Source organism: Monodon monoceros, unplaced genomic scaffold, assembly GCF_005190385.1.
Source record: "Monodon monoceros isolate NGI ecotype Baffin Bay Population unplaced genomic scaffold, NGI_Narwhal_1 Super_Scaffold_22, whole genome shotgun sequence".
Lineage (NCBI taxonomy): Eukaryota > Metazoa > Chordata > Mammalia > Artiodactyla > Monodontidae > Monodon > Monodon monoceros.
In genome coordinates this window covers 91,537,645-91,551,918 of record NW_021703779.1, presented here as the reverse complement: position 1 = coordinate 91,551,918, position 14,274 = coordinate 91,537,645, and the positions used below count along the sequence as shown (strand labels likewise).

General features: G+C 36.8%; 1 protein-coding gene across 5 annotated transcripts in view; it reads right to left on the bottom strand.

Annotated features, from left to right (window-relative positions):
- The window catches only part of COL4A5 (collagen type IV alpha 5 chain), a 223,845-nt gene that overhangs the window by 62,320 nt on the left and 147,251 nt on the right, over positions 1-14,274 (bottom strand). For all 5 annotated transcript variants that reach the window (XM_029241156.1, XM_029241158.1, XM_029241157.1 and 2 more), the window contains 7 exons: positions 13,796-13,866; positions 13,314-13,505; positions 12,366-12,534; positions 10,324-10,416; positions 10,132-10,236; positions 5,327-5,424; positions 3,900-4,050 (listed from right to left, as the gene is read on the bottom strand). In XM_029241156.1, the coding sequence (XP_029096989.1) occupies positions 3,900-4,050; positions 5,327-5,424; positions 10,132-10,236; positions 10,324-10,416; positions 12,366-12,534; positions 13,314-13,505; positions 13,796-13,866 (879 nt within the window). The remainder of the gene's footprint in view (positions 1-3,899; positions 4,051-5,326; positions 5,425-10,131; positions 10,237-10,323; positions 10,417-12,365; positions 12,535-13,313; positions 13,506-13,795; positions 13,867-14,274) is intronic.

Here is a 14,274-nt window from a genome sequence, read left to right as displayed (position 1 = left end):
ATAAAAGCTAAAACTATAAAATTTACAAAATAAAAAAGAATATATTTGCAACTTTGGAACAGGGAAAGTTTTCTTAGATAAAACACAGAAAATAATAATCAAATAAGAAAAAAATTGATAAATCAATAAAATTAAATTGTAATCAATAAAATTAAAACTTTTGCTCATCAAGTTTGCTCATAGGCAAGCCAGATAGGGATAAAATACTCATAAACGTGTATTTGACAAAGAACCAGTATGCAGGATACGTAAAGGTCACTTCCAACTTAACAATAAAAAGAGAAACAACCTATATATATATATATATATATTTTTTTTTTTTTTTTCGACTAGGGGGCTTCACACTGTTGTGGCCTCTCCCGTTGCAGAGCACAGGCTCCGGACGCACAGGCTCAGTGGCCATGGCTCACGGGCCCAGCCGCTCTGCGGCATGTGGGATCTTCCTGGACCGGGGCACAAACCCATGTCCCCTGCATCGGCAGGCGGACTCTCAACCACTGCGTCACCAGGGAAGCCCAACAACCCATATTTTAAAGTGGGAAAAATATCTGAATATGTAAATAATTCACCAGTACATGTAAAAGAGCTCAACATCATTAGCCATCAGGGAAATGCAAACTAAAACCAAAATACGTTACCTACATACCTACTAAAATTCAAAAATGAAAAGACTAATAAAACCAAATGTTGGAGAGAATGTGGAACAACTGAAACTTTCATACCGTATTGGTTAGAAAATGATACAACCATTTTGGGAAAAGGTCTAGTAATTTCCTTCTTCTATTATTGAGTTATAGTTGATTTACAATATTATATAAGTTTCAGGTGTACAACATAGTGATTCACAATTTTAAAGGTTATACTCCATTTATAGTTATTATAAAATATTGGGTATATTCTCCCTGTGCTGTACAATATATCCTTGTAGCTTATTTATTTTATAGTACATAGTAGTTTGTACCTCTTAATCCCCTACCCTATCTTACCCCTCCCCCTTCCCTCTCTCCACCAGTAACCACTAGTTTGTTCTCTATTTCTGTGAGACTGTTTCCTTTTTGTTATATCCACTATTTTGTTTTATTTTTTAGATTCTACATATAAGTCCTATCATACATTATTTGTCTTTCTCTGTCTGACTTATTTCACTAAGCATAATACCCTCCAAGTCCATTCATGTTGTTGCAAATGGCACAATTTCGTTCCTTTTTATGGCTGAGTAATAGTCCATCGTATATATGTGCCACATCTTCTTTATCCATTCGTCTATTGATGGGCATTTAGGTTGCTTCTATGACCTGGCTATTGTAAATAGTGCTGCAGTGAATTCTGGGGTGCATGTGTCATTTTGAATTGTGGTTTTCTCTGGATATATGCCCAGGAGTGGGATCGCTGGATCATATGGTAGTTCTACTTGTAGTTTTTTGAGAAACTTCCATACTGTTTTCTACAGTGCGTGTACCAATTTACATTCCTACCAACGATGTACAAGGGTTCCCTGAAAAAGGTCTAGTAGTGTCTTATACAACTAACATGCACCTGTTTTATGACCCAACAATTCTACTCTTAGGTATTTACTCAAGCATAATGAAAGCACATGTCCATTAAAAAAAAGTTGTAAAAGAATGTTCTTAAGAGTTTCCCTCATAATAGCCAAACACTTTGACACAGTCCAGGTGTCCATCTACGGAGAATGGATAAACAAACTTTGGTATACTTATACAATGAAATGCTCATTAAAAAAAAAAGGACTACTGATAAACACAACAACATGAATGAATCTCAAAAACAATAATCTGAGTGAAGGAAGCCTTACAAAGAAAGTACATGCTGTATAATTCCAAAGGATTTCTAGAACAGGTAGAATTAATTTTTGATGAAAAAAATCATTACCGTATGGTTGCCACTGTGGATATTGGTGTTAGGACTGAGGAAAGGGGCAAAAGGAAAATTTCTGGGATCATATCTTGATAGGGGTTTGGTTAAACAGGAGTATGCATCTGTTAAAATCCAGAAAATGTACTCTTAAGATTTGCACATTTCATTTTTTTAACATCTTTATTGGGGTATAATTGCTTTACAATGGTGTGTTAGTTTCTGCTTTATAACAAAATGAATCAGTTATACATAAACATATGTTCCCATACCTCTTCCCTCTTGCGCCTCCCTCCCTCCCACCCTCCCTATCCCCCCCCTCCAGGTGGTCACAAAGCACCAAGCTGATCTCCCTGTGCTATGTGGCTGCTCCCCACTAGCTATCTATTTTACATTTGGTAGTGTATCAAAAGAAAAAGAACAACCATAGACATGCATGCTGCAGTCTTTAGGGAGAAGTGCATTGCTACTGTAATTTATTTTGAAACGCATTAAAAATAAGTCAATGAAAGTAGAAAGGGATGAACAAATACGTGACAAATCATGCATAGTAAAATGTTGATAGTAGAATATTAATGGTGGGTATACAGTAGTCACTGTAAACTTCTTTCTACTTTGCTTTATATAAAAAATTTTTTAAAAATTAAACGTTGGGGGCTTCCCTGGTGGCTAAGTGGTTGAGAGTCTGCCTGCTGATGCAGGGGACATGGGTTCGTGCCCCAGAGCGGGAGGATCCCACATACCGCAGAGCGGCTGGGCCCGTGAGCCATGGCCGCTGGGCCTGCGTATCCAGAGCCTGTGCTCCACAACAGGAGAAGCCACAGAGGTGAGAGGCCCGCGTACCGCAAAAAAAAAAATTAAATGTTGGCAGAGAGATAAAATGTGAATTGTAGAATCTAGGTGGTAGATAGATGGGTTTTCACTGTACAATTCTTGTTAATTTTTCTGTGTGTTTGAGATTTTTCACAATAAAATGTTTAAAAAACTATACTGAGATACCTACTTGTTTCCAACAGTTTGGCAAAAATCCAAGAGTTTATCAACATACTCATTTAGCAAGGCTGTGGGGAAACAAGCACACCCATACATTTTGGGGGGGAGTATAAAAAGGTACAAATGGAGAGGAATCTGTCAATATCTAGAAATGCATTTGCCCTTCCATTCAGAAAACCCATTTTTATTACTCTATTCTAACATTACACCTGTACACACATGAACAACATGTATGCAAGATTATTCAGTGTGGCATTATTTCTAATAAGAAAATATTGCCAAAAACACAGTCTAGCAACTAGCAACTGGTAGAATAAAACATGGCATACCCAAGCAATCCAATACTAGGCAACTATTTTTAAAAAATCACAATCTCTATGTACTAACATGGAGGATTCTCTAGAATATAAAGTTAAATGAAATAAGTAAAGTGCAAAAGGTAGTACTCTATCTTTTGAGAAAGGTAGTAAATAAAAATACATATATTCTTTATTCTTCTTTAGCACAGGGAGATCAGCTCAGTGCTTTGTGACCACCTAGAGGGGTGGGATAGGGAGGGTGGGAGGGAGACGCAAGAGGGAGGAGATATGGGGACGTATGTATATGTATAGCTGATTCACTTTGTTATAAAGCAGAAACTAACACACCATTGTAAAGCAATTATACTCCAATAAAGATGTTAAAGTGTATATATATATATATTCTTATTGGCTTGTATTTGTATGAAGGAACACCAGCAGGGCAAATAAGTAACTAAAAAATGGCTACATATAGGATGGGGAGGAACATAATGGATGGATATGGGGTAAAGGGAAGACTTTTACAAAAGTGTTACTTCAATACATATATTATTGTATCATCTATACAATGAAATAAAACACAACATATACCAATGGAGGATTAAAAAAGAAAGCCATGATAGAATGGCAGCATAGGCTTTCTAGTTAATTGGGATTATCACCCATAAACTGTCACAACAGTTTCAATTTCTATAAATTTAAAAGCAAATTGAGAAGTAGCAACAGCCTCCATACCTTTTGGTCCAGGTAGCCCATCCAAGCCAGCTTGTCCTGGAGGACCTTGAGGTCCTGGGAAACCACGATCCCCTTTTGGACCAAGTATTCCTTTGAAACCTGGGAGTCCTGGAGGCCCAGGTGGCCCAGGTAGCCCAAATCCTGGTTCTCCCTTGAGCATACACATGATAAAACACAACAAAGACTCCCATGACTTTCTTGGTGTTTACTGTTCACTACAGAGAATTTAAAGCAGAAAATACAAGGTAATATCCCCCCCGCCATGGCAAAGGGAGTAGGATAATTAAATGAAAAGTAATTGGCATGCAGGACAGAACATCTGGAAGGATAGGAAACTGGGCTTAGTAAAACAAATTGAATTATTTGGTCTGGTTTCAGGACAAAAAAGAAATAACTGAGGCAGCATGAGATTAAAGAACCGAAGTGATGAAATATGATTACAGACTGGGTACTGTATTAGATGATTATTTTAAATTTGACTAAGTATGATAAAAGAATTGTGGGTTTTCTATATAATATCTGTTTACTTAGAGATGAATACTGAAGTATAGATATTTATAGGTGAAATGACACAGTATTGAGATTTGGGTTAAAATACTTCAGCAAAGAAAAAAAGCGTAGATGAAGCAAATATGATAAAATCTTGATAATTTGGAATCTGAGTGATGGATATATGAAAGTTCACTGTATTATTCCTTTTACTTTTGCATTCATTTGAAAAGGTTAATAATAAAATAAAAACAATCAATAGAGAAGTGATTTCTCATGACAACTGTAGCAATGGTCAATTTTTCTTCCCATGGAAAAAAGTTATTGATAGTAATCATAAAAACACAGGAAGTTTAAATTAATTAAACACAGAGAAAATACAGGAACAGTTAGGATAATTACGTACCATGGCAGTTTGCTGAAGACTGACTAAGGAAAATTTTACATTAGCTAAAATGTAGTAAGAGGGACAGAAACCAACTCAAACACAGTACCATTATTAGTACTAAGTCGATAGCAATGATTTGCATTAAGTATCTGGGATGGAATTGGGACAGAGGGGAAACGTATGAGAAGTACTTGGCATGATATTCAACACCATTTCAACCAAACATCACACAGACATGGACAGAGATTAAATGGAATGATGGTATTACAGAAAACCACAGGGGAAGCTGATGATTGTATTCTCTCATCTCATCTCATCATATAACCAGTCACTCTAAACAGGTTCAGAAACTTCTTTTTTTTTGCTTCAAATTTGACCCCTTGGACTATTAAAAAGTATTTGGAATTAAATATTTTTAAATAAAAATACAATAAGTTAAGTTTTATTTATACAGTGAAGCCTTGGGATGATGTCTAAATCAAAATAGAGAAGGCTGAGGAAGGTAGGGGGAATAGAAAAAGAACAAAAAATAAATTAAAATGTCTCAGACCTTTAGTCCTGGAAAGCCTGGTGGCCCAGAAGGACCTTCTAGACCAATTCTTCCAGGTGTCCCAGGTACTCCTGGAGGTCCTGGAATTCCAGGGAAACCTGTAAAATTAGAAGCCATTTTTTAATCTCCAAAGAGAAGACACTGTAAGAAAGATACCCAAACTCCCAAACCCACATTTTCACCCTATTCAATCATGCTTAGTGACTACAGTAAGATGGTAAAACCACAATGACATTCTAGATGACTACTTCAGACTAAGCCTTACAGATACCTGATATTCTCTCTCAATCACCATATGGTTCCCTATTATTGTCATATAGGGCTAATGTGTGTGGAAGATATGCTCTTCTAAGGAAAATCAAAGCTATTACCAACGAGACAGAACTAAAAATAAGGAATGAATCCAACACAAAAATGCAGAGAAACTTTTCTTCTGCTTACATTTGGATACAGTATGATAAAAGACCTACTACATAATTCTGGAAGTGATCTAAAAACAATTGCAGAAAATAAATAAGGAACCACAAGCTTTAAATGACATATTAAACAAGATGGACTTAATTGATATTTAAGGGCATTCCATCCAAAAACAACAGAATACACTTTCCTCTCAAGTGCTCGTGGAACATTCTCCAGGATAGATCATATCGTGGGTCACAAGTCAAGCTTTGGTAAATTTAAGAAAACTGAAATCGTACCAAGTATCTTTTCCAACCACAATACTATGAGACTAGATATCAATTACAGGAAAAAATCTGTAAAAAATACAAACGCATGGAGGCTAAACAAAATGCTAGTAAATAACCAAGAGATAACTGAAGAAATCAAAGAGGAAATCAAAAAGTACCTAGAAACAAATGACAATGAAAACATGATGACCCAAAACCTGTGGGATGCAGCAAAAGTACCTATAAGAGGGAAGTATATAGCAATACAATCCTACCTCAAGAAACAAGAAAAATCTCAAATAAACAACCTAACATTACATCTAAAGGAATTAGAGAAAGAAGAACAAAAAACCCAAAGTTAGCAGAAGATAAGAAATCATAAAGATCAGATCAGAAATAAATGAAAAAGAAATGAAGGACACAATAGAAATGATCAATAAAACTAAAAGCTGGTTCTTTGAGAAGATAAACAAAATTGATAAACCATTAGTCAGACTCATCAAGAAAAAAAGGGAAAGACTCAAATCAATAGAATTAGAAATGAAAAAGGAGAAGTAACAACTGACACTGCAGAAATACAAAGGATCATGAGATTACTACAAGCAACTATATGCCAATAAAATGGACAAACTGGAAGAAATGGACAAATTCGTAGAAAGGCACAACCTTCTGAGACTGAACCAGGAAGAAACAGAAAATATAAACAGACCGATCACAAGCACTGAAATTGAGACTGTGATTAAAAATCTTCCCACAAACAGAAGCCCAGGACCAGATGGCTTCACAGGCGAATTCTTTCAAACATTTAGAGAAGAGCTACTACCTATCCTTCTCAAACTCTTCCAAAATATAACAAAGGGAGGAACCCTCCCAAACTCATTCTATGAGGCCACCATCACCCTGATACCAAAACCAGACCAAGATGTCACAAAGAAAGAAAACTACAGGCCAATATCACTGATGAACATAGATGCAAAAATTCTCAAAAAATACTAGCAAACAGAATCCAACAGCACATTAAAAGGATCATACAACATGATGAAGTAGGGTTTATCCCAGGAGTGCAAGGATTCAATATACGCAAATCAATCAATGTGATAAACCATATTAACAAATTGAAGGAGAAAAACAATATGATCCTCTCAACAGATGCAGAAAAAGCTTTTGACAAAATTCAACACCCATTTACAATAAAAACCCTCCAGAAAGTAGACACAGAGGGAACTTACTTCAACATAATAAAGCCCATATATGACAAACCCACAGCCAACATCGTTCTCAATGGTGAAAAACTGAAACCATTTCCTTTAAGATCAGTAACAAGGTTGTCCACTCTCACCACTATTATTCAACATAGTTTTGGAAGTTTCAGCCACAGCAATCAGAGGAGAAAAGGAAATAAAAGGAATCCAAATTGGAAAAGAAGAAATAAAGCTGTCACTGTTTCCAGATGACATGATACTATACATAGAGAATCCTAAAGATGCTACCAGAAAACTACTAGAGCTAATCAATGAATTTAGCAAAGTAGCAGGATACAAAATTAATGCACATAAATCTCTTGCATTCCTATACACTAATGATGAAAAATCTGAAAGAGAAATTAAGGAAACACTCCCATTTACCATTGCAACCAAAAGGATAAAATACCTAGGAATAAACCTACCTAAGGAGACAAAAGACCTGTAATGCAGAAAACTATAAGACACTGATGAAAGAAATTAAAGATGATACAAACAGATGGAGAGATATACCATGCCCTTGGACTGGAAGAATCAACACTGTGAAAATGACTATACTACCCAAAGCAATCTACAGATTCAATGCAATCCCTATCAAACTACCAATGGCATTTTTCACAGAACTAAAACAAAAAATTTCACAATTTGTATAGAAAAACAAAAGACCCAGAATGGCCAAAGCGAGCTTGAGAAAGAAAAATGGAGCTGGAGGAATCAGGCTCCTGGACTTCAGACTATACTACAAAGCTACAGTAATCAAGACAGTATGGCACTGGCACAAAAAACAGAAATATAGACCAATGGAACAGGATTGAAAGCCCAGAGATAAACCCACACACATATGGTCACCTTATTTTTGATAAAGGAGGCAAGAATATACAATGGAGAAAATACAGCCTCTTCAATAAGTGGTGCTGGGAAAACTGGACAGCTACATGTAAAAGAATGAAATTAGAACACTCCCTAACACCATACACAAAAATAAACTCAAAATGGATTAAAGACCTAAATGTAAGGCCAGACACCATAAAACTCTTAGAGGAAAACATAGGCAGAACACTCTATGACATAAATCACAGCAAGATCCTTTTTGACCCACCTCCTAGAGAAATGGAAATAAAAACAAAAATAAACAAATGGGACCTAATGAAACTGCAAAGCTTTTGCACAGCAAAGGAAAACATAAAGAAGATGAAAAGACAACCCTCAGAATGGGAGAAAATACTTGCAAATGAAGCAACTGACAAAGGATTAATCTCCAAAATTTATAAGCAGCTCATGTAGCTCAATATCAAAAAAACAAACAACCCAATCCAAAAGTGGGCAGAAGACCTAAATAGACATTTCTCCAAAGAAGATATACAGATCCCCAACAAACACATGAAAGGATGCTCAATATCACTAATCATTAGAGAAATGCAAATCCAAACTACAATGAGGTATCACCTCATACCAGTCAGAATGGCCAGCTTCAAAAAATCTACAAAGAAATAAATGCTGGAGAGGGTGTGGAGAAAGGGGAACCTTCTTGCACTGTTGGTGGGAATGTAAATTGATACAGCAACTATGGAGAACAGTATGGAGGTTCCTCAAAAAACTAAAAATAGAACTTCCATACAACCCAGCAATCCCACTACTGGGCATATACCCTGATAAAACCATAATTCAAAAAGAGTCATGTACCACAATGTTCATTTCAGCACTATTTACAATAGCCAGGACATGGAAGCAACCTAAATGTCCATCGACAGATGAATGGATAAAGAAGATGTGGCACATATAAACAATGGAATATTACTCAGCCATAAAAAGAAACAAAATTGAGTTATTTGTAGTGAGGTGGATGGACCTAGAGACTGTCATACAGAGTGAAGCAAGTCAGAAAGAGAAAAACAAATACCATATGCTAACACATATACATGGAATCTAAAAAAAAATGGATGTGAAGAATCTAGGGGCAGGACAGGAATAAAGATGCAGACGTAGAGAATGGACTTGAGGACACAGGGATGGGGAAGGGTAAGCTGGGACGGAGTGAGAGAGTGGCATGGACATATATACACTAGCAAATGTAAAATAGAGAGCTAGGGGGAAGCAGCCACATAGCACAGGGAGATCAGCTCAGTGCTTTGTGACCACCTTGAGGGGTGGGATAGAGAGGGTGGGAGGGAGACACAAGAGGGAGGAGATATGGGCATATACGTATACGTATAGCTGATTCACTTTTTTATAAAGCAGAAACTAACACACCATTGTAAAGCCATTATGCTCCAATAAAGATGTAAAAAAAATTGCAGATATTATACACATATATACACATAAAATCAAATCTGACTCTTTTGAAGTCATGTAGCATAAATGATTAAGGACATGTTTAAGCACTGATCTCAGACCAATGCACACTCTTTCCATTCATGAGAAAAGAAATTCTGTGAAGAATAAAGCATAACTGAAGCAACAGCCCTAAAAATTTCAGTAAATCAAGAGAATATGATTTAGGATAAAACATTACTTGGATATAAGTGTGCAATAAATATGTTTTCTGTTTAATACAATTCATTCATTTAACAAATATCTATTGAGCGCTTAATATGTGCCAGGACTTTTCTGAGCCCTGAAAATACAGTGGTGAACACAAAAGACAATAATTACTGTGATATTTAAAGCTTGTATATCATTTTTGCATATCTAGGATTTAGATATTTTCTTGTCTGGAATGTTTTACATAAAGACAATGAAACTATAGTACATACATGCTGTGACTTTCCCCTTACATTCTTTATTGCACATAGAAAAAAGTTGCACGAATATACTTTATCTGTTTTGTGAGCTATATCAAAGAATAATATCATACTAACCAGCTAACCTACCTTGCCTGCTACCCAGTCCTACATACCTTTGGGACCAGGTGGTCCAGGAAGCCCAATTCCAGGGATACCTGGTTCTCCTTTGCTACCAGGTATACCTGGCAAGCCTGGCTGGCCTGGGAGTCCAGGTTCACCTACGGAGAAATAGCAGTTTTTTGGAAGTAGCCAAAGACAGAAACCAACAAGTGTTGAAGACATGGTCAAATAAATTCCTCACATACCTGGAAGACCTACTTCACCATCTCTGCCTGGGTTACCAGGCAAGCCAGGCTTCCCTGGCTGTGTTATGGTCTGACCTGGATCACCTTTAGGACCTAAGAACAAGTGGGAATTAATAGTGAATGGGAAGTGTTCACTTGACTAAAGATCTCTGCTAATTAAAACAAAAAAGAAAGTACTTACAATCTTCTAAAAATTCAAACTAACAAAAATCCATGAGAAAAACAATCCTGTATATATTTTCAAGGAAGATACTAAACAGAAGGATGCAATTTCAAAGATAAAAGTAGATGACAGTATTAAGGGTTTCCATGAAGACGGCATCCATAAAAATATTAGGCATCTATAAAAATATTTTCTAAATGTAGGTCAAAAGAAAAATACTTATTTTTGGTTAACTAGTGGTACGTTAAGGTTTTATGTGTGCAAAGTCCAAGTACAACTACTTCTCATTAATTGAAATAAGAATTTGAAATAGGCTCAGGACAAAGATGGATTTCTTAAACATGACATAAAAAGCACTAACCATGAAAGAGAAAAGGGTGATATATTTGACTACATTCGAAGTGATTTCTGTTCATTGAAGACACCATACAGAGAGTGAAAATGGCAAGCCATAGTGAATTAAGATTTTACAAAATAAATAGCTAATAAAGAACTAATACAAATTATACACACACACACACACACACACACACATATATATTCCTCCAAATCAATAAGAAAAAGAAACAATCCAAAAGAAAAAATGGTCAAAACACTTGAATAGACATTTCACAAAGAGAAATTCAAATGGTCAACAAACATATGAAAAGGTGGTAAACATTAATATAATCAGAGAAATATAAAATAAAACTGCCATGAGATATATCACACTCAACAGATTGGCAAAAATGAAAAAGTCTAACAATACAAAATACTTATGAGGATACAGAGCAACAAGAAACCTCTAATACTGCTGGTGGGAGTATAAATTGGTACAATTGCTTTGGACGTAGTTTGGAATTATCTAGTAAAGCTGAAGATGTATTTATTCTATGCCTCAAGAATGCTAATCTTAAATATATACCCTAGCCTAGGGATTGGCAAATTTTTTCTGTAAAGGACCAGACAGCATATACTTTAGGCTTTGTGGGCCATCTGGTCTCTGTAGCAACAACAACTCTGCAGTAGTAGTGCAAAAGCAGGCATAAACAATAGTGAATGGCTGTGGATGTGTTCAAATAAAATTTTCATTTATGACAACATGTGGAGGGCCAGAGTTGTAGTTTGCTGATCTCTGTCACAGAGCAGTGTATGCACATGTACACCAGAAATATATATAAAAGAATGCACATAGAAGCATTATTCATAATAGGCCTGAACTATAAATAACCCAACTGTCCATTAACAATAGAATGCATAAAGCAACGGTGATACACACACATACACACACACACAGTGGGATACTGTACAGCAGTGAAAATGAATATGCTATATCCATACACAAAGTTAACATAAAGAATACTTACCCTATGCTTCCATTAATATAACACTCAAAAAGAAGCATAATTAAAGTACTTTGATAGGAATACATATCTAGGTGATAAAACTGTATATGGAAGGAAATTATGCAAAAGTCAGGACAGTGTTTACCTTTGGAGAAATGGAAGGGGATTATGATCAGGAAAGAACAGAGAGAGGAGGATAGGGGTTTCGAGGATGCTGGCAATGTTGTTTCTTGACGTGTGTGCTAGTTATGTGTGTGTTTCCATTATATCTGTTAAACTTTGCATTATATATATCATGTACATTATATATATCATGCACTTAAAAACAACAACAGTAACAATAAATATAGTCAAAAAATTTAAAGAGAAGCCCCTCTTAAAACACACACACACACATTTATGTTTCCCTGCTAAGAAGCTCTGAAAAGGCCCAAATATAAATGGCGACAGAAACACAACTCTCATAAAAAGAAGCCAAGAATGGCCAAAAGATAATAAATACATTTCTGCTTTTAAGCACCAAACTAAAAACAAAACAACCATAATAAAGTCACCTGGTATTCCTGGCTGGCCTGGATTTCCTGCTACACCTTGTATGCCTTTTTCACCTGGTGGGCCTGGAGGGCCAAAACCAAGAGGGCCCATAGGCCCCCTATTTCCTGGGAGACCTGGCAAACCTGGGTTCCCAGGGGGACCTCTTTCACCCTTAAAAGCAATTCCACCCTGAAAAGGGAAAAATTTAATACAGAAACATAGATATAACAGCTATCTGTAGGTTGGTATTACTAAGTACAACTAGAGAAATGATACAGCCATAAATAGTTCTTAAAAACTGCATAAGTGTGTGTTATTATGGGGTGGTATGTGTGATCACTCTACTTATTCATTCTTTTAACAAATATTTTTGAGTTCCTACTATGTGCCAGGTGCTGGTGATAAAGCAAAGAATAAAAATTGGCAAAAATCTCTGTGTTCATGAAGTCAAGAAGTTTACAGCCTAGCTAACATTTAATAAAACAGCACTTTCTACCTAAATATCCTGGGCTGTGTGTTGTGCACAAAATAAGAATCTACTCATTTATCTTCAATCTGTAGGCTCCATGGCACATTTCACACGGCCATCTACTCACACTAATCTCTAAGCTTACTTTATATAAAAACCAAATTAGTCTTTTGTTGCCCAGTCTAAAAATAACCAGACAAGGCTAAGTGGGATAAGAAAAGGGGAACCTCACAGTGACCCATAAGCATCTTAACCTCCTGCCTACCTAGTCATAGCAAATATTACTCAATATAGCAGTGGGTTAAGCAGAAATAATTAATAAAACTACTGAGAAAAGAACTGTAAAGAAACCCTATGTAGTCAATAACAATGTACCATTACTATATATAATCACATTCTTTTAAGCATTGATTACATGTTCATCTCAGCACCAGGCCTATCCTAGGAAACATCACTAACAATTTGACATGACAAAACCAAGAACATCAAACCAACTCACAGGTTCTCCTTTGGGGCCAGGAAGCCCTGGCAATCCATCCTGTCCAGGGGTGCCAGGTAAACCAGGAAGCCCTGGAGCTCCAGGAGAACCCAAATCTCCTTTGTCACCCTTCATTCCTGGAAAAGTGAGGATGTCACCAGGTTCACCTTTAGGTCCGGGAAAGCCTGGAGCGCCTGGAGCTCCTGGTATGCCCTGAGGAGGGCGGGGGGGGGGGCAATAAAGAGGGGAAAAAGAAAAGAGAGAAAAAGAAACTCAGTTTCTTTTTTTCTAATACTTTCTCCAGTTTATCCCATCAACCTGCCCAATAACATTTAGTGTACCAAGTTATGAGTCAAGTGAGACATATGAGTCAGCGCGAGCGAAAGAATCAAATATATCGTAATAAGAAAACGAAATTTCTTTTATATATATCCACAAGTGAAAATCAAAGTGTAAATGGGTTTCTTCTACTTCTTTTGTTATATGATATACTCAAAACTTACTGTTAATCCTTTGGGACCGGTTGCACCAGCGTGTCCTTTTTCACCCTTCTGTCCAGGGAAACCAAGAGATCCTAATACACACACACACACACACACACACACACACACACACACACACACACAGAGTAATGTGAGCTTTGAGCTTGAAATCCTGACAAAGCTCATATAAAAATCAGCAAGTCAGGAAGTCAAGTTTTAAAATAAGAATGCCAGACTTCCCCAGTGGTGCAGTGGTTAAGAATCTGCCTGCCAATGCACCAATGCGGGGGACACGGGTTCGATTCCTGGTCTGGGAAGATCCCACATGCTGTGGAGCAACTAAGCCCATGCGGCACAACTGCTGAGCCTGAGCTCTAGAGCCTGCGAGACACAACACAACTACTGAGCCCACGTGCCACAACTACTGAAGCCCGAATGCCTAGAGACCATGCTCTGCAACAAGAGAAGCCACCGCAATGAGAAGCCCACGCACCGTGACG